This window comes from Oryzias latipes, chromosome 16 (assembly GCF_053564925.1).
Source record: "Oryzias latipes strain Hd-rR chromosome 16, Olatipes_Hd-rR_3.1".
Taxonomy (NCBI): domain Eukaryota; kingdom Metazoa; phylum Chordata; class Actinopteri; order Beloniformes; family Adrianichthyidae; genus Oryzias; species Oryzias latipes.
Window position 1 is genome coordinate 29,428,066 of NC_136252.1, and position 27,388 is coordinate 29,455,453.

Sequence of the window (27,388 nt, forward strand, 5' to 3'; positions counted from 1 at the left end):
AGAAAAAGATGGATAAAAGAGAGATGAAAAGGCGAAGAGAAAATCTTCCTTTGGCTCTTTCCTGGTCCTTGCCTGTCTTTTTGTTGTTTTGCTCCTCCTCTACAGCACACCTGGTATCAGAGACATGTACAGCACAGACAGATTCAGCCAGATGCAGGTACACTCCTGTGATCAGGAAACTGTATACCCACCACTTGTGCACATACATATAAACAGACAGACAGGATGTACTTTTTGTGTTTTTCTCTGTCTTTTATGATGGGTTCGAACACTGCCATAGTTACAACTGTCACTTCTTCCCTTACTATTCTCTGCGGTTGGAGAGTAGGGAAGTGCTTTCCAACCCTGGTTTTAAGCTAACCCTGAGTTGCATGGTCTTTTTTTCTCTTATCTAACAAACCCGATTTAGCTCATCTGTTCCTCCGAGAGCTCATAATGAGTCACTGTAATATTAATTAAGCCTGTTAGACAACAGAAAAAAGTAAAGTACTATGATTGAGAAATACTGGACTTGGGTGACCTTGTTTAACCGAATTGCTTTCCTTCATAGTCTTCATGTTGATGGTGCTATGACAGATGTCAGATTGGTGCTTTAAACCAAATATTATATTTCTAGAAAAAGATTTAAGCAATTATAGGCAGTTATAAGTTAGACTTGCGTAACATAATGTTGCACCGTACGAGTATCGCTACCTGTCCATAAATGCCACTCTTTGTGGAATTATGCTAAACTGAGTTTTAGCCACAAAATGATGCTGCTGACAATTTTTTACTTGGAGCGATTCAGCAATAATCAGCTCTCAAAGCCTCTGGCTTGTACTGACATGGCCGAATTACACAGACCTGCTGTGTCAAACTGTCTGCCAGATTACAGTAACAAAGTGCAGAGAGCTATCAGTTTACTATTACTGTGGCTGCTTTTCTCATTCAGCATCTGCACAAACAAGTGCGCACACAAGTATGTACGTGTCACTCTCAGCAGCCAGGTTTCCTCATCTTAAACACAATCATCCAGGGTTGCAGCCCACAGTTTCTGACCCACCGATCTCTCAGATGAACATATGAGTGTTGATTGGTGGGGCAGATAGAGGTCTCTCCATTGGCAGCTCACCCCCTGTAGATACTAGCAGACACAAAATAGCTCTTGTTTTACCACACATATGCCCTCAGTAACACGCTCACAGACTTCTGAGGTTAACTATCCTCACAGATAAAAAGTAGACCCATCTGTCAGATGAGAAAAATCTGAATGTTCAATGATTTATGCACTTAAAAGAAAGTGTGTAAGAAACATCATCAGACGCAAAAAGGAACATTTTTAGACTTTTATACTAAAGATTTCAGTATGCACATTTACTCAAAATTAAAAGTTTTTGAAAGATTAAACTTTTTAGTCCCAGTCATAATGGGAGTTTATTGCATGTAAATTCAGTTGTCAAACTTGGTTCAGCAGAATTCTATCAGTACTCAATATGGAGCCAAAACCAGTACATCAATTGATTAAGTAAACTGATTGATTCGTTGTTGATTTGTTTTTTTACTTTGAAAGCACAAAACACACCTTAAAATTTAAATGAAACACTTTTTTTTACCAAGAAGCCCAGCAAACACAGTCACCTGTTTCCCAGTTAGATCCCCTGCAAATGTTTAACTAAGACTACACTGCGTGTATTATATAGTAAAAAGTTAATTACGGTATATGCTGAGGTTAAAATCAACATACATTTTTAAAAACACTTATTTAACTATTGTCAGGTATCTGAGTTAATGAACAAGTCATGAAAAGAGTCAGCTTGTTGCTTAAATACGTTAATGTTGCCTCTTCATATAAGAATGCTTTTTTATAGGTAATGAAAGTACTTGAAAGTACTTTTTGAGGAAGCACCAATTTATTTGTGATCTAATGTGACTAAAATAAACTAACTGTGACTTGGCAGGTAAATTTATTTATAATAAACATATACATAAGTCAGCTAATTGTAGTAATTTGGATAAAACTACACTTCAGGGGACTTTGGCGCATAGGTCACCACAAGATTTGATATTTTTGCCAAATTAGCGGGGAGTTACATGGCAGTAAACGGGTGCGGTATGTTCACATAATTGCAGCTGGTTTTGAGCCACGTGTCCCACACGTGAACCATGTCAAATGTGTATTCTTAAAATAAAACCTATTACTCCAATCATTCCAACTCAAACATGCGTCTCTGAGTTCAGTTGGGCGTTGAGTCAAAACTCTACACATCTAAGTGTTTGTCATCCTTACCAAGTCCAAGTCTTAATCATATGAGATTTCCAAGAATAGAGTTGTGCTTCAAGTTACCCATATCTAGCTTCTCATTAGAAGTTCTTTTAAATCCAAATGGATATCATGCTGAGCTTCCAACCACTCAGCAGTTTGTCAAATGTGGGCTGGCTAAATCCAAATCATCAACACCACGTTTTTTAAATTCACATCTTCATCCAGTGAGAGACACCCAGACAGCTACTGGCATCTTAAACTGTTAGTCTTCACTTGTATTTCATTTTACATTTTTACTAATAGTTTGGAAACCAATTTAAAACTTTTGATTTTTTATACTACATTTTTAAAGCATTTTACCCAACTAAACATAGTACTTCCTGTCTCCTCTGAATTGCACAAATTGGACAGCAATCAAGGGTCATCATCATGCTGGTTCCCTTCACTCCAACTGTGTTTAATCCCTAAGCCTGTTTCTTGTCAACAACATTTTTAGGTAGCTACATTTGCTCTCATACTGTAACCCTCAATAAAATGTCCATCCTGTGGCTATCACACCATCTCGTGAACTATTTCTTGGCTCTGATTGCGTTGACGAAGCGCTGTTGAGATGCTTGGCTGTTTATTGTGTGTGTAATGTTCCACTAATGTCTCTGCAGTGGGACTATCTTATTGTCTATTCTTGGCCCAAGGCTAAAGCTCATAGTGATTGCAGAATGAGACGAGGACAGCATTCCAAATATTTTGTTGGCTTGTTGGATACCAGGGTGGACCAGTGTCTGTTGGCTTCTGACACCAAATTCAGTAGAGTAAACCACTGGATCTGCTGCCGACTCGGCAAGTTGTCTTCTATTGGGATGGTTCCAAACTTTTTTTCAGACTTTCCTAGACATACACAATTTTAAATAATGAAATACAGTACAGACCAAAAGTTTGGACACACCTACCTTCTCATTCATTTGAATGAGAAAGTGTATCTATATACAGTACAGACCAAACTTTTGGTCTGAACTGTACATATAGTAATATAGTACATATGGTAATATAGTACTGTATGTACCAACTCAATTTCTGTGGTGAGATAAAGCAGCGGGCCCAAGTTCAATCAAGATATATGGGGTTTCTTGCCATCAAAAAAACAACATATATTTTAAAATTCCACTCCAATTATCTTTTGATCTATTTGAAAAGTGTTCCTAGTGGTCTTCCATTTATGATTACATATGCCTTTTCCATCCAAAATCTAAAAACTTGTGTAATTTCTATAGGACATAGTTTCTGCAGAGCGAAGTTTATTAGAAATTTGCCTCTGAGTTGCGGGTGAGACTGTCTGTGCAAAATAAGCCGCCCCTGCTTCCCGACATCCTTCTGTTAACACACTCTCCAGCTATCTTACAGCCCCTCACAACCCCAACCTAACATTACCGGTGCAGCAAACATGGCAAGCGATATTGGAGCTATCCAGCCGTACAGTTTTAAGTCAAATGTCAGCTCAGAGGAGGAAAACAAAGACGTACACATGAAGCTATTTGTCTGCAAGTAAATGAATTACATTGAAGGGGAGCAGGGAGCACGTGGCCTTCCTATTGTAGCTTCTATGTCACAACTACAAGGTTTTTCAAAAGACATTCGTACATCTGCTCCTGATTCACAACGATTTAAAAAAAGAAATACCCAGAAACATAATTTTTAGCTTAGTTTTCTCTAAATATGTCTCCATCATAGAAAAATAACAAGAAAATGTTAAAAACATGATTTTTATAGAAGTAGGTCTTTCAACAGCACATCTACTTGATAATTTGAAGTAAATTGCTTGACTAAGGTAATTGGATTTGCCCTGTCTGCTGCAAAGGCACTCAAACTACTACAGGGAGCAGAGAGCAGGTGTTGACTCAGGTGTTGTTCCCTTTCAAGGTCACACATCTGCCCAGTTTGGAATAGAAATGCTGCTACTTGACTGTTGTATTTTATTCTTCTGCTTGCTTCAAGTAGACCTTCTTCTTAGGCATTATGTTGAAAATAAGTTTTTGTCAGCTGTATAGGTGGGAATCTACCCAAATGTTGTTGTCTTATTTAATGTAATACATTTCTTACTGATAAACCCTTTAATTCCAGAGCTTTACCTCCAGTGTTTCCATTAGGGGTGTGTATTGACAAGAGTCTGGCAATACGATATGTATCAGCTGATTTATGTTGATAAAGTAAACGGTCAAAAAGCAATGCTATGTCAAAGAGCCTCAAAGGAAAAGAGTCTCAAAGGGTTAACACTGTTTTCTTTTTATTTACTGTAAAAGAAACCTTTACCATTCGTAATGCCATTTTTTTGTCTCTAAAACTGGAAAAAAAAGAGATTCGGCGTAGAAACTGCTTGTAATTAAAGAAGAAAAAAAGAAGTGTAATTGACTGGAAGCACATTTGACTACAACCAAATGAGGAGAACATGTGCTCTTCATTTGGAAACGAATTCCAATAGTTATTAAAAGAAAACTAAGTAAACATAAAGTTTTGTTAAATAAACATTTAAATAAACTTTGACAGTAAAATGTATATTTGTTTATACACAGACGATGGATCTAAAAGGTTTCTCTTCTGCAAAAACCACTGAAGTCTCTTCCATATATATATATATATATATATATATATATATATATATATATAAAATATGAAACAAATGTGAAATACAAGAATTCTTATGTTTTTTTAACGATATTTACAAACCTGCTCAATGTTTCGGCCATCTCTCCATACACTGATCACTGTGCTCTTTTTTTATATTGGATAGAGTAAGTCAAGTAGTTGTATCGAGTTTCCTTAGTTTACCTTAAATTTGGAGACAAATTATTTGAAGTGAAATATATACCTGCTGCTTTAGTAAATAATATATCAACTGTTTATAAAGCCAATGGGACTCAACGGGGGAGTTTCATTTAAGCTATCTAATTACTTAAGGACACATTGATGTGTTTTGTAAATTATAGCTGAGAGGGGGTGGTAGACAAAGAGGAAGGAAGAGAAAAGGAAATACATTTACGGAAGCAGGGGTAAAGGGGGAGAAAAGGGGAGAGAGGAACTATTCTGACCATGATAACCATCAGCAAACCAGACAGTCTCTTTGAGCTGAAAACACACATTTATTTGTATGTTTTTTCCCCTCAGGTCACGTAACATGTGGAGAGACGGCAATGTTTTCATAGTCGTATCCATTCAGGCTGCTGTTCCTTGGGGAACCTTCCAGAAGGAATGAACGTTCTTCCTCTGGGAGCCCTGTGTAGGAAGTCCACCTTCCAGCTCCATAAAACCAGTCCTCACACCCCCTGTTGCTTTTTCCATTAAGGCTATGCCAGCAATGGAATTTAATCCTCACTCTAATACATTGTATAGCTGTAACCAGTTTGGACTCTAGGAGACCTGTAGTCTTGAACCTTTGAGGAAAATACATGCTAGTCTTTATCTGTATAGAGAGTACCGGTAATATTTAACTCAAATTAATTTCCAGCAGATCTTTAGAATCTAAAAATCTGACAATATGAAATGGATTTATGGGATTGCAAGTGTACTGCCTGTCACTGTCCCACGTCAGCAACACTCGTTTACATTCTGAAAAGAATATTTTAGAGAAGAGTGTTTACAGCCATGCATATTACACCATTTCCAAACGTACTTTTATAGACAAATAGATAAAGGTTATAGGATTATAATTATATAGTGTCAGTTTGCCTAAAGCCTAAAGAGCAAATTCTAGGGAAGTTATTCATCATGATAATGTTTGGAATATACCTCTGTATTTATGTTTTATGAATTATGGGAGCCACAGCTTTTCTTAGACTTAATGATGTTGTGTTAAGACTTTACAGCCATGTAAAAAAAAACTAGTTTTTATTTACATTTTTTGAAAATGAAAATAATAATAAGTCATGCTGACCTTACAAATACTGCACTACAGCTTAATACAACCTTAAATGGACGACTACAGAGTCTAATATTTATTTAACTAAACTTAAAGCAAACTACAAAAGCAGTGCTTGGAAAAACTTACTGGATCCCTAAGTACCTTTGATTCATCATCGGCAAAAGCAGCCACTTCTGTAAAAACAGTTTGTGTGTCAGAGAATCTCAGGTTTACAGCTTTAACAAAAACTAAGTAAAGACAACATTGGTACATAACTTAAAGAGGCAGCTGCTGTTCATAAATCTTTGAAAGTGGTTGGTGTCATCCATCAATTAGCTGCTGCTGGAATGGGATTCAGGTAGTCCTAACAAGGATGCTCAGCAACCTGAAATTTTGGGAACTCGTGTGCCGGGGGTCTGATTGAGGGTCGGCTTCCGTTTGACATGAGAATAACAGCTAACTAGGAAATTGTCCAGATGGCATTCTCATTCAATGTTCCAGTCATCTCAACTGTCATCTTTCACTGTGAAGGAGTAACCTTAGTTCGCACAGATGGCTGTTTTTCCCACCCTTTCTCTAAAGCCCATTTGTTTCACCTGTATCTATTTTCTCATTTGTTTATTGACAACCCACAGCTTTATGGCCATAGGTAAAAGTAGGAGAACATATTTATTTCTAATTCAATAAAGCATTCCTCATACGATTAAATATTGGTCAGTAATCTAAAGGTTTTGCTTTCCCACTCAAATCTCTTCACCTCAATGGACTTTACATTACTGGTCTAGATAACTGAATAATCACATCAACCTACCATTTAGCCTCATGCTACAAAGTGTTCTGTGTTCTAAGAGCAATAAATTCTTCATGGGGCAGCAGTGGTTCAGAGGTAGAACGGTCAACCTCTTATTGGAAAATCACAGGTTTGATTCCCACCCTTGTATTAGTGGAAGTGTCCTTGGGCACATTTCTCCTGGTGGTTGTAAGTTGGTGCCAGTGTTTGGCAGTAGAGCTGAATATGTGTGTGCATGGATGAATAGGTGAATTGGACTGTGACTGTAAAGTACTTTGGGCCTTCTGAGAGGGTAGTCAAGCACAATGAGTATACACCATTTACCATAGACAAAAAAGACGTTTATTTGATAGAAAGTATTTAAGATTCCAAAATGCAAGAGATATGGCCTGTGTCCAAAGTCCAAAGTACTTTGGACACAGGCCATATCTCTTGCATTTTGCAAAACTTGCTTGGCTGTTGAATTTTTTAATTGCGTTTTTACAAAGACAGAAATATTTTTTGTGCTTTTTGGATGATAAACAATATATTTTTTTAATTATATAGGATTAAAAAATGAAAATGTTTTTTTTTATTGCAAAAGTTCTTTGTAGTGTAAATTTTTATATTTGCTTTGAAGAAATGTTTTTTTTAAACTTTATTTGGGCTATACAAATTGTTAGAAAATGATGCAATCTAAAAAGAAATTGGGATTTTTTACAGTAATTTTTCTTAACAAGAGTTGAGTGTCAAAGGAAAGAAAACATGGTTGTTAATATGCATATAAGCTAACACAAACCAAGCTGCATTGATGTGATCAGGGACTGTTCTCCTCGGTAATAAAAGCTCCTCTTTGTTGTCCCATCTCACTGGAATCCTCTCATACTTAACCCCCTTCCTCAATTTTTTTAAACAAGGTTATGTTTCCACTGGCTGACATGAAAGTATAGGCCTCTTTCTCTACTCTGTCTCCAAAATGAAACCCAATGGGTAACATATGTTGATTTAGGCAAAGCAAGCTTATTAGAATAGAACAATTCATACTCCTAAGTAATTCATAGTGCTTTAAAGAAAAAAACAGAAGGGCATGGACAAGAATCCCAGTCAAGATAACAAATTACAAAATTAATCACAAGTAAAGCGGCCAAAATAAAATTGTAAATCAATAAAGACAATTAAAATCTCTTTAAAACTAGATTAAAGAGAAGAGTGCATATAAAATACTTTCAGCTGTCATACACTGACCTGGAAAGGCTATTTCTCAGTCTGGACTTGAATATTGGCAGAGCAGAAAATTGTCTAACATTGTTCCAGATTTAAGCTTCATAAAATTTAAGAGCTCCTTTTCCTGTTTAGTCCTTACTCTAGGCGCCAGCAGAAAGGCTGATCCTGATCCTCTCAGAGGTGGTTCATATGGCACCAACATGTTAAAGATCTACTTCGGTGCTAAACCATTGAGAGTCATGGACACGAGAAGAAGTGGTTTAATGTTAATTTTCTGATCAACAGGAAGCCAGTTCAAAGACCAGGGAACCGGACTGATGTGGTTGTACCTCCTGGTTTTAGTCAGAACCTAAGCAGCAGCATTTCAAGTGATCTGTAGATGCCTTACAACATATTTACTGAGTCGAAAGAGGAGACTGTTACAGTAGCCTGAAGTGCTGCAGATAAATGTGTGAATAATTAGTTCAGGTTTTGTATAAACAATATACCTGTAATTCTGGTGATGTTTTTAGAAGGTAAAAGCCGATGATATAATTGTTGAAGTTCTTGTAGTACAAGATTTATTTCAAATTAAATCAACATTTACATGAAATGAAAAACAAGTCTACACAAGACTTTGAAAACATGATTTGAATAGGGGGATTGGAAGAAGCGTATGCTTCGTTCAAGTCTGCATCCAGGATTACTAGATTCTTAATATGATTTGAGGTTTTAATAAATGGTAAATGGCCAATACTGATATAGCCCTTTGGGCTTTCATCAAGGCCCAAAGTTCCGTAAAATCACAGTCCCATTCACCCACCCACAAACGCGCACACACACACATATTCAAAACTGATGGCAGCAAGGCAGCCAACCTGTAACCACCAGTATCAATGAGGGGTTCAGTGTCCCAGGACTTTGACACACAAGTAGGCCAGACAGAACCTGGAAACAAACCTGTGACCATCCAATCAGAGGTCGGTTGCTCCACCTCTGCACCACAGTTGCCATAGAAAGTGAGTGAAGTATACTTTGAACACATTCTCTTTGTTTTCGTGGGCCAAAGCTGCAGAAAAATGTCTATCTAATCTTTTTCACTGTAAAGTGTTGCATCTCAGCGCAAAGCTGTTTTTCTCCACTTCAGAATCCTTTGGAATTGTGCAAACGGTCAAAGCGTTGAAGAGTGTGTTTTATTTCATGTCTCCAGCAACAGCTCCATTATTAAATGGTTAGCTCAACATTTATTTACTTAAATGATTGTAAACTCCCAACTGTAAACTCCCTGCTGACTGGACACTTAAGCTGTTCTCTGATTCCCATGTTTGCTGGCAGGCTTTGGCGTTCAGAATCAGTCTATGTTACTTGAGCACCTTTGACAATGCTGCTCTCTGTGTTACTTTTTTGTTATCAAACAGAATGCAAATGATTGGACTTTCTAATAATCGGGGCAAAGCCTGTCCTAGGAAAAGTCATACCGGCCACTATCCTCATCGTCTACACCCGCCGCTCATCAAACACCAGAATTTGGGGACAAAACATCACTTGTGTGGCAGAAAAGGAGTAACCCTTGCCAAATGCACCAGACGTGTGGGGGCTTTACATGTGACAAAAGCTAATTGGGATATCTAAGCCAAACACTGACCCGCTCTTTCATTTTGTAATGTCATTCAGGTGCAGAGAAGAAAGAGAGGTTAAGATGAGAGAATAATGGGGTGAATTATCATTTAGTTCTCCATGCCTCTGTTTGGTGCAGTGCGATTCATGTATTGTCCCTCTTTTCCTCTCCCCTCCTGGGGAGTGGGAGTGCTTCCAGACTCCAGTTGGCTCATCCGTGCTCCAGTTCCTGACCGTTTACCTCGCCTTTGCTCCTGCTCCTACACCTGGCTGTGGATCCTGCCTCTGGCTCATCTCTGGCTCGTTTCTGCTCTGTACCTGACCGAGTACCTCGTCTCTGCTCCTGCTCCTACACCTGGCTGTGGTTCCTGTCTCCGGCTCGACTCGCGCCTTTGACTGTCCCCACAACCACGGCTGGATGAAGCTCGTCTGCTGGACTTTTATATATGTAGTTGTAGATTTAGATAAGTTAATTCTTCTCTAAGATTTCTGGTAAATCGCCTGTCCGTCCTGGGGGAGGATCCCTCCTTCATGTGGGCACCCCTGAGGTTTCTTCGTTTTTTCCGGAATCCGGTTTTTTTGGGAGTTTTTCCTTACCGCGAAGGGGGGTCTAAGGGCAGGGATGCCAGTATAGCTTAGTTAGTTTGTTAGTTCATTTTAGTATTTTTCTATTGAACTCTTTGTATTCATGATCCTTTTGATTTCATGTTTTACTTCGAAGCCCATCGAGACGACTGTTGTTGTGATTTTGGGCTATACAAATAAAATTGAATTGAATTGAATTGAATTGAATTGAATTGAATTGAAGAAAATTCAGGTTATCAGTGCTGTTAATATTAAAAAATCTTACACTTGCCCCTGGAGTTTCTTCATGTCGAAGATCCCTTCGAGAGAGGGCAGATGCAGTAGCTTTGCTGGTTTTCCATGGACCTTTGTTTTGTCTTCCTTCTGAGATAATGCTTTGTGTATCTCAGTCTTGGCGCCAAGCACCGAGCGATGACGCAAAAACATGGACAGGTCGCAGGTGAACAGTTTCACTCCTGACCAAAGCCATTAAGTAAAAAAAAAAACCTGTTTTCATTCCCAAAATAAATGGAAAAGTTGTTTATAAAAATGCAGCACATACTGATAAAATCAATGTGTTCAATGCCTGCAACTTGGTGCATTTTTTTCTTCTTCTATCGTTGATGGTCCAGGTCCACTGATGCAAACAGCTGCATTTAGAGAGCTCACTGTCTTTATTAGAGCTCATTTTAGGATCTAATGTTTTCGTTGAAATATTTAACATTAGATCCTGATGAATACTCTTCACTGTGGATAGTCATTCGTGGTCTTGAGACGGTTTCTTTTATTTTACTGACCATACCTTTAGAAAAGCAGACCTTGATGTTTTTTTCAACAGAATGACTGAACTGTCAATCAATCAATCACACTTTATTTATAAAGCACTTTTCATATAAAAGAATAACACAAAGTGCTTTACATTAAAACAAAACAAAATAAATAATATAAAAAAAAACATGAAGATTAAAATAAACAAGCACAAAAAATAAATAAAAAATCCAACCCAGAGGGAGAGGTCCCAACTGAGGAAGCACTGGAAAAAAAAATTAAAAAGAGAATGAAAAAGTAAACATATTGATAAAAGCAATAAACAATAAAACATTGAAATAAGGTAAATAAAAATAAAAATAACACCCTGTCACTACAGAAGTCTCAAAAACAATTGCTCTCATGTGGACTACTATCATTTTATCATGTTATTAGTCCTTACATCGCTGCTTTGGGAGGGAAGGTCATCAGATGGAGATCCCAGATCCTCTGACAGTGAAGCACATCTGTTTTGCTGTTTTCTGTTCTGTTGTTCTGGAGTTTTGTTGCTCATTAATAGTTTTCCTGTTCCATGTTCTCCTGTTTACATGTTAAAAGTAGTTCTTTGTCTGGCAGGAAGTGGAAGCCAGTTGGTCACATTACAGAGCTCAGATCGCAAGATCCAGCTGATTTGATTTGATTTAACTTGTATCCTCCTGACTACCAGAGACAAGAAAAATGTCCAGTCAATTTCTTTTTTAAATCCACAAATAACTACAGTTCCCTTTAAGCCATACCCCTTCATAATTGGTGTCATTTGAAAGCTCCAAATGTCCTTTATAGATACCAATAGGAATTGATTCAGTTGTATGCAGTGGTTGGGAATTATTTAGGTTTACAAATGTCCTCTACACTGGACAAATTTGCATTGCTGATGGTCAGAATAACAAGTCCTGTTTCTAGAAGATGTAATTTACATTTAGGATTTGTACCTCTTTTAAATCTTGTAATTTTACAATAAAATATTATCATAAAGTGGAATATAGAGGTAAATTTCATCAGCTAGCAAAATAAGTTTTAAAATACTAAACAAAAACTAGATTTGACAATGCTGTTAACAAGTCAACTATCAGTGTAGTTAAGAGTAAAATGCTACATAAACCTACAAAATCTGATCTTAGGCACACCAGCAAATTTACAACAAATTCACAGACTGAAGATCCCTTTGATACAATCAAAGTCCAGACCAAAATTATAAAAGCTGTAGTTAAATTTGACTTGTGCAAGAAAATAGCTACAACATTGCAGCTATTTACATTTTATTGACCATATGGTGATGCCAACAATTATTCTAATCAAACAGAAAAGGAATATTTTAGGTTTTTGCTCTACAACAGACTTCTGAATTCCTTTTTTAGTAAATTATTGAATATTTTGCCAATCCTCTTCACACCTTGAATTAAATTATCTGTAACATTTTTTGTGATAGTATTCCAGATTTTCACGACAGATACAGATTCTGGGCAGAATCTCTGTATTTGACTTTGAGTTTAGGGATGTGTTTGGGAGTGGATAGTTTATCAGAGGAGACGTGTCAATTAGCCTGGAGGGTACGGAAGGCTGAGACAAAGGTCAAAGGTTAGGCTGGAGGGCATTCATCAGCTGTCACCAACTATAAAAACGAACTGTGCTCTTGTTCTTGTGTGTGTGCATCATGATAAGGGCCTCATTGTGGGTCACCATCCTCTGGGTAGAGACTGTGGACAAACGCAGTTTATTGTGTTTGATGACACGGCAGCAAAACTAACTGTGATTTGTTAAAACAAATTCTCAGCAAATGCTCCTAAAAGCTTGTGTATGCCTGACTTAATTTTACTTTGTGCAATCAACCAGATGACCAGAGCAGATCCAATTTTATCATCTCAGATTACAAGTTAAGACTGCTGACAGAAAACATCAATAAACATAAAACATAGGATATTCCTTTAACATTTGACTCTGACGGTTTGAACGTTTTTTCAAAGTTCAAATACAGTGTGGGGTGTCTGATGCTCTGGAAATAGCCCGTTCCTGTGAAAATTGTCATTATCCGCACATTGTCAGGAACTCAAAGAAGACTCGGTCATTGCTGGTTTGAAAAGCCTTCGTTAACCTCTTACAGCTTCCATTTTACCAAACCTCCCAAAAAAAATTTTGTGTGCACGTGTGTGTGCTCAGTAATAAGAGAAGTGTGATCACAGAGAACATAATTTTCTTCTTTCATTAGGCTGAAGCCTGGGCATCACTCCATTAAAAATATTGGACCATGAAATGAGACCTTCGCCTACACACAAGTTCTCTCACACACAAGAAAGAAAAAAAAAAAGACTCGTCTAACATGTGCTGTGACTCTTAGACTGGCCATTCCCCCTTCATTGTGCTAAAGTTTTTTCACACAGGTAGTACATTCTGCCACACATTTCACATTTTTACCAGTTTTTGACACATTCTTTCACACTGTGATAACAATCAAAATACAGGCATTTATGGCTTATTTTACACTGGTTTGTTGAACTTAGCCCTCAAAAAGGTGATGCACATTTTGGCTCAGGTTTTCTGACTCTGATTTCATTTTTAAAATGTATTAAATGTCATAAGTTCCATATGTTGCTTCACACACAACAGCCACATGTGTTAGCCACCTTACAGCATCACAGTCTAACAGGTAGGTCCACAGCCAGGCAACAAAGTTTGTACTTTCTGATGGACGACAGCTTATGTGGGACGTAAAAAAAAAGACTTAGCTCCGTGATAGAGGGGAACGTGGCTCAAGACAAGATGGCGCCCAGATGTCATTAGCCGGAAGTGGATATTCCACAAGTTTTCAGAATGTTAATAGTAAGAATGTCACATTCCGCTGTCCTCTGGCGGAATATATTTCTTAAATGTACAAATCACCGAATAATCTTTTATTGACCTTTAAAGTTTAGAAAAGTGTTAATACCTTATTTCAGGCAAAAAGATTTTTTAAAATGATGCTTGTTCATGTAGGCGCTCCTATTATTCCCAAATTCAGGAAGTACCACATGTTGAAGTTCCTTCAACAACCACTGGAGGCAGTTTTCAGAGATCAATTTCCCATTGGTTCCCATGCAAAAAAGTCAGATTTTTACACAAAATAAAAACATATTTACAGTTTGGTTTCAAGTATATTATCCTTGACAGGTTTTGGAGATTCAATCAAAAAAAGTTGTTCATTTGATTTTATATGAGCTCCAGTTTGTGTATCTATTGGGGCATGGTTTTTGATTGGCAGGCTGAAGGACAAAGAATAGCTTGGTGGAATGTGTTTTACCCTCTGTTTGAAGGTCTGACTCCTAAATGATCTAGCAACTGCCTTTCTTTTTAGCAAGTAAGACTGAAAACATTTTGTCCTTAAGGCAGTTGGGCCTCTCTTAAAATAACGTTCTCTCAAACAGATAGTTAGTTATATGGACTATGACACTATACTAACCTGTTTTAAACCTCCCCCTAGCATAAAATCTAAATGGGGCCAAAACTTGATAAGTTGCTTTTGCTCCCTTCTTAATGATTTCAATAGTCCATATTTCGCAGCACATCTTTGTTGTAAACAAGAACCACTGGAAACCACAACCTCTATTTTTAACAGACTTTGTGGATAGAAGTACACAGACAGATGTGTGCTGGTCAGAACAGGAATTTGCGAGTACAAACCTCTGTTTCCTCACTTGCTGGTGCACATGTAAAAACACACATAATCCAAAAAATGTGCGGCCACGGATTCATTTTCCCATTTCTAGACACTCGCCGCACACACATGCAGACCCTCATGCTGCTTTGTGCTGAGCTGGTGCTGCGCTTGCTGGTGGAGGAAGAAGAAGGTTTAACTCAAACAAAGGCAGCCATGGCCTAGCGAGAGGAAGAGACTGTCGAGGGGGGATGCCAAACCTAATCTTTCCGCGTGTGTCTTTGCGTGTGTGAACAGTTAGATGCATCCCAAAAAAAAACAAATCACTCTCACGCTATTATTTATTCATCAGCCCATTTGAACACAGTTGACAACCTCTTGCTGCCATTTATGTCATTAGTTAGGGGTAAATCTTTTGTGGTTGATGTATTATTTTCTGATGTTTATGGCAGTTTTTTTGTCTTTCTGAAAAAAATACAAACCCTTTCAATGTCTGTTAGATTGTTACATTGTTGTAACAGTTTGTGAGGGGAATAAAGAGTTTTCCTGAGTGCAGGGATCTCTGCTGTTTGCGGTGTTTTTGAGTGTGTCTTGCTCAGTTTGTGTGTGCGTCTCTTTATTGCTGTGTGTTTGGGAGAAAGTGTTTATGCACTCAAACTGGTTTTCCCATTTAAAAACACTGACTCACATGCAGCTAGTTAAACGGTCTGGTTCTGCTGCTCTGTGTTTGTCTCCCTGTTCATCAGCCGACATCAATTCAAATTAGTGGATATTTACATTTAAGCTCTTCCTGATTCCCATCCCCTCTGGTTCTTTCCTATGTTGTTACGTGTATCTTTGGTTTACTGTCTTGCTAAAAGTCACTGTTGTACACAATTCTGTAATGGGGCTGGGTCTTGAACTCATCTCTAGTCATCACTTGCTCTTCCCTGTAAAAGGGTTTGCTCTTGTGAACTAGAATTTCAAGCATATGCCTCATAGTTCTGTGCATCAGCTGAGGTTTTAAACAGTTCAAACTCAAATTTTGTTCTTGTCCTTTAAAACGGTTTACTTCCTTTAAATGGTGTTTATTTAAGTTGAAAAGTTAACTTTGGGCATTATATGGGCCCTAGTCGGTTGGTTTTGCTCTGAAAATGTGTCACTTTTGTAATTAACATATATTCACACCGATTTATTTCAAAACCTTTTTTTAAATAAAATGCCATATGCAAATCCCCAAAAGCTTGTTTTTGACTTTGTCATTTGTACAATTGTAGTTTAAAACATTCCATGTGGTTTTTTGAGTCACTCTAGCACAAAAATGTTGACCAAGGTTGGGGTCAGAATCGCTAAAGAATCTGATAAATCCCACTGTGTTGGAGCAAGCATCGTTATTCTGGAGGATTGAGGTTAGTTCTTAACTCTGGTGAAATGGGATTGTCTCTGGTTTTAGAATTATTTGTCATTTCCTCTTGAGGTCACAAACCTTTGCAGGCAGATGTTGAGAGGAGTTTTGCTCTCACTGAAGGAAACTCTTTGCGTCTGGGTTCATAAATGAGTGTCTCTAAATCATAAGAGAGCCTCTCCTATTTCATTTTGTTCTGGAATGTGGCTTACAGTAAACTGCTCATCTCACTAGATCAGAGTACAGATTTCTAATTTAAAGCCTGTGTTGCACTTCTGTATGGTTTCTGGGACTTTCACCGCTCCTCTCTCAGTAAACAGCCTCTGTGTCAGTAATGTAGATCTTATTTACACCAAGGCGTGGATGTTCTCCAGGAGGCCTTCTCAATACCTACTTCTCTGATGATTTATTGTGCAGCTGCATAACCTCAGATCAAACAACATTACAGGAGTTTACAGCCTTTTTCTTATTTTCAGCCACATGTGGATGAATGGCCCCCTCTGGCCAGAAAGCATAACAAAATCAAACATGAGAAGGATGTTCACCAAACACCCAAACCATTGTGAGGGAGCTTTTGTGGGGATGGGGGAGGATTGTTTTAACATATTCCATGTTGCCTCATGCTACTCTGGAAGTGGCTCAGACACATTTTTGGAATCACTGAGGTTAAGATAGCTGAAGTGTAATTATACATTTGGGAGTTTGTGAAATCACCAAATTGAGCATTCCTGCAGTGTTTCTTGTGGTCAACCACACTCACACGCATTTATAATCCTTGGAAAATGTTGTCACTTTTGTTCCACTTTTTAGTGTTGGCTTCCAGCAAGATGAACACTTCAAAGCATACGCAATCCGAGTGCAAACGCCAAAACACAAATGCTGCGGTCCGCTAAACACAGAGGTGTTGGACATTGTTGATCAAGTTGCCAACCAATGACTGTTTTTTTTTCATTCAGATGGACTTGCACACATTCTTTTAAGCTTTCTGTCAATATTTGATGTGCAAAGATCAAAGGCTGCATTGACTCTTAAATGTGCACAGACAGACGTAATTAAATGGGAGCATCCCAATGAGACCAGTGCTCACGACTCCATCAATCACAGCCAATCTGTTGCAACCGCTGGAATGTCTGGAGGGAGTATGCATGCTAACATTTAGTTCAATCAGTAGTGCTGGGTGTGTTTGTTTGTTCCTCTTAACAAAATATTTGTTTGATCAACATCAACATGAAAACTTGTAAAATAACAATCTCTTCTTGTGTGTGTGTGTGCGTGTGTTCGTGTGTGCATGTAGAAGTTAAAATTCCAAGTGTTTGGATGTGTTTTTAAGTTGTATTTGAAACCTTTGCAAAAAACATAAGTTTGTTAGGTTTTTAAAATGTTTGTCATAATCTTTTTGTTACTTAAGGTATCAACAGTTGCAGTTTTTTATTTTCTGCATATTTGATGTGCCACCCATCACAGCTTATATGTGTTATAGATGAACAAAGTGAGGAGAATGTCATGGCTTTGTGGGCTGCTTGGACCACTGATTTTCTTTGATCATTTTTCTGATAAGTGGGCCCATCCAGCACCAAGATCAACGTTGCTATAAAGGCAGCAATAATTATAAATTGCACTTTTCCTCTTTCTTTTTGGACCAAAGATGCTCATGAATCACACTCCCTTCACATATTCATGCACTAATGGAGGCAAAGCTGATGTTACAAGGCTCTTGTTCTTAGCCACATATTCCAAGAATCCTCATCCTCTTAGCTCTCAGGTACAATAGTATTTTGAGTATCACTGCTAAACTACTGAACTAGTTCAATTTCAATTCACGAATTGATTATTCGATTCGATCCACAATACAAGTCAGTATTTGTTTATTTTTAAGACTTCAGTTTTTTCTACATTCTAAATTCCAAAAAACTACCAATATAAACTAAACAGGAAATTTCTGCCTCGTTTCCTCTGAACAGGACAGTCCAGTTCGGTATTTTGAGTGTCTCCATTATAAATTGGTTCCATTAAGCCGGACCAAATAGTATAATTTTTGGACCCCGCTGGTTGTATGTCCATAGAAAAATTGACCTAAAACCAACCAGTTAGAGTGGAGCTACTGTTAAAACCTGTTGATTGGTCATTACAACAAAAGAAATCTCCAAGAAAGCAGTTGTATATCTTTTTGCCACTCACATTCTTTTCTCAAGCAACATTAAATGGCTTGTATATATGAAGTAGCAAAAGCCAAGAGGAAAGAATTGAGCTCTTGGATGACCTCCCCCATTGTTGTTGCTTGCTTCACCCTTAATGCACCATGACGGTCCAACTTTGAGTGGAAATGCTCACCTGAATTGCCTGGACTATTCCAAACCAGACCATTGGCCTACTGCTCAGTGGAAACGAGGCTTTATATTACTAAAATCTAAAAATATAAAAAGACTAACTAAAACCACTTTTTTGCCCGACAAAAATTCAAAATAATACTTTAAAGAAAAAATAATAATTCTATAACTCTTGGTTGTCAATTCATTACACAGTGAAAAGAAATTCATAACTCTGGTCCCAGACTGGGACTGATGGAAATGGAGCTGATAAATCTATTGATTTTCCTAGTATTCACTATCAATGAATTCTTTTTTTCATTCTCCAGTTGTCTTTTTACAAGTTTGCAAAGTGTAGCAGACAATGTGGTCAGCAGCTGTTTGCCTAAAAAACAGCATCCCATCACTGGAGAATATCTCAATGGATATTTTGATGAGATTCTGCAACCAGTGACCAAATCCCCAGAATCTGGGACTTAACTGTCCTCCAAGATAGCAGCCCTTGCTCCCACAGTAGGAAGTATACCAGAGACTACCTCCAAACCTTGGGAGTAGAAAAGATAGAATGCTCTGCTAGCAGTCCTGACCTTAACCTCATTGAATTCTTGTGGAACCAGCTGTTGGGACAAGAGTGTCCAGGACAACCATGCTGGCTGTTGGTGCTGAACGTGATACTTCCACACACTATCAATGCCAGAGTTTGGAAAATTTATAACTTTATAATATAAGGATGTCATGTCTGATGTGGCAGATTTAACCATTTCTCAGATTACCACATGCTGTGCTATTGCTTATTCCAAAAACCCATGTTTCTTACAAATGTGGCAGTCTACCTAAATGATGCTCACACATTTATGTTTTGTCCAGTTTTTTTACGTGGCCTTCTTCACAAAGCATCTAAGCTTTGTTTCATAAGACAATTTGTTCCAGTAAAAAGATGCATATAAACAGGCATTTGGGGGCAACAGATGGTAGTAAGTGTGCAGGAGACACAAGGGGACCCGAAAGGGTTAAATAGGGAAACTCTGGAGCCAGAGAGGTTGACCCAGACATGACCTGCCTATGAGAACATGGTTCAACTCCTCTGCCTCTCTTTTTTCTCGCGTACGCACGCACACATACATACATACACACACAGAATAAAGAGCTCATCCTGAAATGATGAAGAGATAAAATGGCTTGGCATGCCTTGTTTTTATTGCTGGAGTTGAAATACAATGTCTTGTACAAATAATCTGACAAAATGAAAAGCTGACCTGACCTCAAATTTTATAAATTGCAAATGAGGCATACAATTTTACAGGCAGAAGAAAATAGTAAAGCAAACCATCTCCATATTCAGTTTTGCAATCTGTCCCCTAAAATAATTGTCAAGTTTGACAGCAGAGCCTGTATCTTTTACGATTAGTTTTTTTCTTCCATTCTTTCAGGATAGTCTTGGTTCTAGGACTTTATGCTTCCAATTCCTGCTCCAGTTTTTCTGCAAGCTTGACCTCTAGCTCACTCTTTGGCATTTAACCAATCAGATACAAACTCATCGCTGGTTTAGGACTACATTGACCATGAACAGGCTGAAATGGAGCTTATTCATCATCATTACCAGCAGCCATTAACATGGATTGAGCATAAGATTGGGAACAAAAAGCAGAGTGGGTGGCTGAGTAGAAGCATGCTTGTGATTATGGACATTTATGTGGAAATTTGTGTCAGAGTCAAAATCATTTCCATAGTTCTGTGTTCAAGGGTCAGAATGTCGTGTGTGTGTTTATTGTTAGTCTAGTTAAATTGGTTTTGTTAGCTGACAATTTTGGCAACAAATTCTAAAAAAGTTTTTTTTTCCCCCAGAAAAAGTCAATTTCCTTACAATCTGCTGCAAAAAATGTCTGCTTCAGCACAAGGTGTAAAAAATAGAAAGTCGGCACATTCATACCTTTGAGTGCAAACAAACAAACAGTGAGTATCCTAATAATAACTTTCCTGCTGCCTCCAAGTATTTCATCTGTTAAACTGTAAACATGGATCAAGTTCAGGAAGTGGTTTCCAGGATCCAGACATCTACTGTTTTGTTTTTATTTGTGATTCTGTTCTGTTCGATTCTGTTTAGCTTGCTTCTCCGGTGGTCCTTCTGGCTCTATATGAACTGCATATCTGTTTATGTTAGCTGTGTGAATGATAAGGTTATGTGTGTTCATGTTTGCTTAAGATGAACTGATGGACCCCTCTAGGATAACATCACACACACACAGTCAGAATCAGGCTGTCCGTTCTAGCTGTTATTGAAAGATGTCACCCACCCCCGCCCACATATAACGTATCCCTTAAACATTTGTAATCATAAACACATGCAAGGTTAAGTATTTCTACAAAATTTTAAGTAATCAAACTGTTGTTTGTCTACGTAGTCACTTCATAATTTCTGAACATTGTTGAATTAATCAAAACTTGACAACAAATAATTCAATGTAAGCCAAATTAATACATTCTTGTGTTAGAAGAAATCTTTCCAGACTGAAAAAATAAATAACATTTTGTTTCTTTAAAGGTTTTGTTTTGAACTTTCATTGTTACCTCAATAACTGCCTTCAAAGTATTTGACAATGAGCACATTTTCATGTTTAGTAGTTTAAAAAAACTAATTTGAACTTAAGCAACTTGGTTAAGATATTATTTAAATATTTTTAGCACACATTTATTTATTTAGGTAGTTTAATCTAAACACCTCTCATATCCTTAATTTTTGTGAGAAATCCCACTAATGCTGAGGACAGACTATAATTCCCTAAAGTATAGTTTAACAAATAGGCTCCCCTGTTCTGGTCTTCCACTTCTTGGACCAGTTGTTGTGGTTTCTCCAAATTCAGCTCTCTCCCTGTCTCGCCTTTACTTTGCTTCTTTCGACCACTCCTCCCTGCCTTCATCCCAGAGCCAACCGTGATCTGAAAACATTATTCTGCATGCAGAACATAAACCTGTCATCACACAGTGTCATTACTTTGTCATACCATGTTGCAATGGCTTTTTGTTTTACAGCAGGTTTCTCTTTTCTTTTTATCTCCCTGTTTTTACTCTCTATCTTCTTTCCCCCTCCCATCCTTGATTCTGGTCACATCTCTCCATTTATTGATCTCACATTGAGATTTCCCTTCTCTTTTATCACATCCTTCCCTCCTAAAGGTTGCTGTTCTTTCTCTCACGCACATTTGGTATCTTCTCTTTTCATTCTGTCGATTCTTTCTCTCCTGAACTGCCTTGCACATGTTCAACTTGGCTCTGTGCTCAGAGAGCTAGAGCAAACCTGCAGTGCAAAGTACTGCGTGTAGAAGTCTGAAAAGTTTCCAACATAAATCGACACGTTATTTAGAGAGTTTCCATGCTTTTAAATATTTCTTTCGCCTGATCAGTGCACTATTTTGCCCTTTTTTTATTTGTTCATTGTTTTACTGCACTTTCTTTTCCCATTGTTTGTCTTAATAGTATCACCTCGAGAATTTACTGTTGCTCTTGTTGGATCGGACTACATCCTATTCTTATCGATGTTTTATCCATGGTAACTTCTTCAGTAATGCGTCTTCACTTAGCTACTGCCTCCACAGACGGTTTTTAATTATCCAAGCAGCAGGTAGTTGTCTATCTCTCTGTCCCTCCCTCATTCTTTCATCCCTCTCCCAAACCAGGGAGCTCATCCTTGCGTGCATTTTTTGGTGGAAACATGGAGAGTCCTGCTGATGTTCCCACCCTGATAGCCAGGTGTCCCGCTGTCAGACTCGCATAAACACACTCACTCAGCTCCAAAACTTGAAAGAGATTAAAATTGACAAATAATTTAAATTATAATGGGGACACATCCCCTTTTTTTTTTTTTTTTGAGACCCACAGGTGACAGTTGATGCGTTTGAAACGGAGCCAATGAGGTCATCTGGCCTTTGCTGGTCCTTTTTCTCTGACCATCTATCTACCCTCTTACTCCATAAATAACCACACACACACACATACACGAGTGTCAACAGAGAGTAGAAGCAGCTGAGATGAATGTGGGAGAGAAATGTGGTGAGAGAAGCAGCTGGAGAATGGAGACCTGATAAGAGAGGGCACGACTGGGATGTCAACTATAAAACAAGTGAAAGAGAAGAGATGTAGAAAGTGTCTGAGGTCATTTTGTCATAATTCACTTCATGCAGTATCAGCTTGAACCCCATTTTACCTCAGTTAAAAACTCATCATTTTCTGCTGAAAATGCAAGTATTTGCAGCATAGATGGATGCTAAAGAAAAAGTATTTGTTGGCCACTATTCTGCAAATTGCTTATCTTAAAAAGATGAGCAGGGTGTGTAATGTTCATCATTGGTACACTTCAGTTTTAAAACAGAATGTTTAAAAAAGAAAAAAAAGGAACCCAGGAACACAGAACATTGAAAGATGTTGTTCACCACACTGGATGTTGCATCAAATTTTGGTTTTGATGGAAATGTTAGTCTCCTTGAAAGGTTGGACCAAGATTGTGTTATATTTAAAGTATTGTAGGTACACTTTAAGAGTGTCTTTCAAATTACTAAATGTAATCTCTTGCCCACCATAATGTAAGAGAACACTGCTAATATCTACTGGAAAAAATGCAAGTTTGTGGTGTATTTTTATTGAATTTGGTAAGTCATTTATATTTTACTATATTACTATATTACTATATTATTATATTTTATTTTACTTTTCTGATTATGTCTAATAGTGCTGCATGCGATGGAGATGTCAATTTCCATGCGGGAACCTCCCAAATGGATAAATAAAGCTGTCTGTCTGTCTGTCTGTCTATCTATCTATCTATCTATCTATCTATCTATCTATCTATCTATCTATCTCTCTCTCTCTCTCTCTGTCTCTGTCTCTGTCTATCTATCTATCTATCTATCTATCTATCTATCTATCTATCTATCTATCTATCTATCTATCTATCTATCTATCTATCTATCTATCTATCTATCTATCTATCTATCTCTCTCTGTGTCTCTGTCTGTGTCTCTGTCTGTGTCTCTGTCTCTGTCTCTGTCTATCTATCTATCTATCTATCTATCTATCTATCTATCTATCTATCTATCTATCTATCTATCTATCTATCTATCTATCTATCTATCTATCTATCTATCTATCTATCTATCTATCTATCTATCTATCTATCTATCTATCTATCTATCTATCTATCTATCTATCTATCTATCTATCTATCTATCTATCTATCTATCTATCTATCTATCTATCTATCTATCTATCTATCTAACTAAAATTGTTGGAAATCTGTACCAGGAAAAAATGGGGACTGAATTGACGTCATTTCATTTGAGCCTGAAGCAAGTCATTTTTTAACGTCACACTCGCTCTGCCCAGTTCTCATATACCGTACAGTCAATGGTTTTGACCCAGCAGAGCTACAAGACTGACATCAGAGTCGGCCAATCAGAGGAAGTATTGATTTTCTGTCCCCTAACGGTCAAAAACACCCACTATAACTGCTGGCTTAAAACAAGGTGTCGAGAGCAGAAAGAGTGGGCATTTACCAATGAGGTGTGTTTACATTATCAAGAGTCTGCTTTTACACTGCACTGCACACAGGAGTATGACTTTACACTGACGGCTCTGCTCCAGTCCAAGAAAAGAGTTATGCTTGCTTGATTTCTTTGACAGAAATTTGATGCCATAAACACACAGACCGTTCATGCTACGCACCATCTAAATGCAACGCTGCAGTTAGCTCTGCAGGTTGGATACTGGGATCAATTGACCACATCTCCTTTTCCTCTGTGTGTGTATTCAGTTCAAGATTTATGATCCACAGTCATTTAATAAAATAAACAAGCTTTTCTCTTATAAATGTCAATGTGATTCAGAAATAGGCTAAGCATACAAGAAAACATCCTCAACATTAATATGTACTAGCTTTTATAAAGGTCTAATCATAGTTCATACAGCAAGGTGGTGACGTGGTTAGCACACTCGCTCCACAGCAAGAACGCCCTGGTTCGAAAGCCCACTGGGACCTTTCTTTGTGGAGTTTGCATGTTCTCCCTGTGAATTTGTGGGTTTTCTCTGAAAAACTACAGCTTCCTCCCACAATCCAAAAACTTGGCTCGTAGGTAAATTGATGATTCCAAATTTTCCTGATAGGTGTGTATGATTGTGTGGCCCTGCAACAGACTGACAAGCTATCCAGGATGTCCCCACTTTAGCCCAACTGAAACTTTTGTGGGTCTTAAATTAGTCTTAAAATTTACTGAAACAAAAAGACACATTTTTGAGGCTAAAAAAGATTAAATAAATCCATAAAAAGTAAGTCAATCAATATAATTTAGGATTATTTAATAGACAAAAATGTCATCTGCCTTGCTGAGTGTGTATTACAAGTTACATATTTTACCTTCAACCTTGGATTTGTTCTCTATATATATTATTCTCTGTATATTATTGCTCACTGGGGGAAAAAAACAACATTTCTTTGACCAAAAATCAGTTTCCTGTCAGATCAAACACACTGTTTAGCTAACTCCATGTCCTGAAGTGGAGGGCTCTCATTCCTTCTCTTTCTTTCTTCAAAAACTCCTACAGTAATATTTAACTCACTGTGTGTTAGATTTGCACACTCCCATGTATACACGTTTCCTGATAGGTGCCAACATCCGTTCACACAAGCCCTTAGCAAACAATGCTAATCCTACAGCTCATAAATAATCGACACTGCCAGATTTAATGTGTGGGTGTGACCAAGCATTTTCGTGTTGCTTGAATATTAGTTTTGTTGTGGAAATCTGAATCTGCTTGCACTGTTGAGACTATTTTTTAATACAGAGAGCAAAAAAAACAGTTTACATTTTATGAAACCTTACTAATTTAGTTGAATTCGGTTTCGCGGTTGACAATGTCTCTGTGTGGGTTTGTTTCTGTTGGATCAACATGGTATGTAGTTGTGTTCTGGCTGATGACCTGGCTGAGTTTGTCCTGTTAGGATTAGCATGGAATGTACACACTACATCTCCCCATCTGCCTCTCCCTCTTTGCCCTTTGGCTCTCCTCTGTGCATTTAGTATGAAATGTGTTTTTATAATTTAATGTAAAGCACATCTTAAGTGGCTGCACTTCAGTCTTACAACTGGTTCTGTGGAACTTTGGCTTTTAACAAAAAATGTTTTGTTATTTTCTACATTATTTATCAGTAGTTAGTGGTTTCTGACAAGATACCCTAAAGCCAGCCTCATGTCTCAGTTAATTTAACATATTTATCAGTAGCAGGTGGAAATAACAAGCGTAACCATTTCCACTTTTACTGCAGCCAACGCCAAACAAACTCCAAAACCCGGATAATTGCAGATGTGGACACTGACAGCTGTGGACACTACACATGTGTTGCTCCCATAAACTTTTGTCTGTTTGGAGAATGCAGTTTGCAGATTTATAGTAAACTAAAAGAAATCCTGATAACCTTTTGCTTTTATTGCCCTCTTCGTTTTTGAGCTCATACAGTTGAAGTGAAGACAAGGTCACAATGTTTAGACACACCACATTGTATTTAGAAGTTGTTAAGCTGCAGCTTTACATGCCTTATATGTTCAATCTGCATTTATACTCACGTGAAAATAAGTGGTTACAATGTAACATCATTTTGGGATGCAGTATGACACATAACTGCAATCAAAGTAAAACACATGAGCATAGACTTCTCATCCAAAACATAACCAAAAAAAGGTGTTGACACAAGAGGATTTAACTAATTGACCAAAAACTATATCAAGAAACGAATGCTAGGAGCAAAAGAACACATGGGTGCAACAGAAACAAAGACAGCAAAGGAAATGACAGGAAAACACTGAAGTAAAATGGGGGAAGTAAAAATATGTAAAATTTCAAATACAAATGTTTAGCTTTTAAGGCAGAGAGACAAAATGACCGGACCATTACACATAAACGAAAAATAAATTTGGAGAACTAAAAGCAAATGAATTTCACAATAATACTGAATAAGGCAAAAAAAGAACACAAACACTTCTTTATACCTGAACTGCTGCCATATTGTATGTGCTGTACGTAATTTTGATTCCCTGAAATTTCCCCGATTTGTTTGAGCAAGACACATTTTTTGGCACTTTAGAAAGCCTTTATAAATGTAATATCATTTTACTGATATACTATTTGATCCACAATTTAGATTAAATGATTCCCCATGTGTCTTTGTTGTTTATAATATGCATTTTCTTTACTTAAAGGAGTTTAATGATTGAAAGTCATACATAGAAGTTCTTTTCACCAAAAATTTTTTTTTTTCTTGAAAAACTTGCTTTGCCTGGTGATGTGACCATGGGGAACATCTTTTCCACCTTCGCATGATATGCAGTAGTTTACTCAAAGGTTTGTGTCTCACTGAGAGCTCCATAAAGACTTCAGGGATGATTTCCTCTTCTCTATAAGCACAACTTCTCTCCCATGACTACCTCCGGTACCTGGAGACCATTCTGTCTCTGTGGCCTCTCAGGACTACTTCACAGTTCACTGACTGCTTGGCTGATCTTGGCTTGTCTTGCCTTAGATGTTTCTTTTCTAACAACTGTTGGTGCTCTTTGTTCTTGAAAGGTTCTACATACATTTCTTACTTGTATCTTATAAAAACTCAGGGCGTGTGAGCAATGGATTAACTCCATTGATTTGATGGTGATTGAGGTAAAAGCAATAGCTTTCTCTCATTTTACATGTCTATTTTCTAGCTGCTCCTCTTTGCAACCACAATCCTTGGAATATTAACACTACTTATACATAATTCTAACTGGTTTGTTTCCATGTTTTGCCATGATATAACCGTAACCACAGGCTTTTATTTTGAACATTAATATAACACCTTTACTGTGTGCCAGAGTATAGTTGTAAGGAAGAAAAGAAAGCTGATGTCTCAAGGTTGGTCTTTCCTCCTCAAGAAGTCTGCACCCATTTGACATTTTCTAAACTTTA

At 37.6% G+C, this 27,388-nt stretch overlaps 1 protein-coding gene across 5 annotated transcripts in view; it reads left to right on the plus strand.

Moving 5' to 3' along the window:
• Positions 1 to 27,388, plus strand: part of bbs9 (Bardet-Biedl syndrome 9) — a 175,627-nt gene that overhangs the window by 109,739 nt on the left and 38,500 nt on the right. The window contains exon 23 of one of the 5 annotated variants that reach the window (XM_078932975.1): positions 5,399 to 5,557. The exons of the other annotated variants lie outside the window; for them this stretch is intronic. Within the exon in view, the coding sequence (XP_078789101.1) occupies positions 5,399 to 5,436 (38 nt within the window). The 3' untranslated portion in view covers positions 5,437 to 5,557. Of the gene's footprint in view, positions 1 to 5,398; positions 5,558 to 27,388 lie in introns of those variants that run through there. 5 annotated transcript variants of the gene reach the window in all.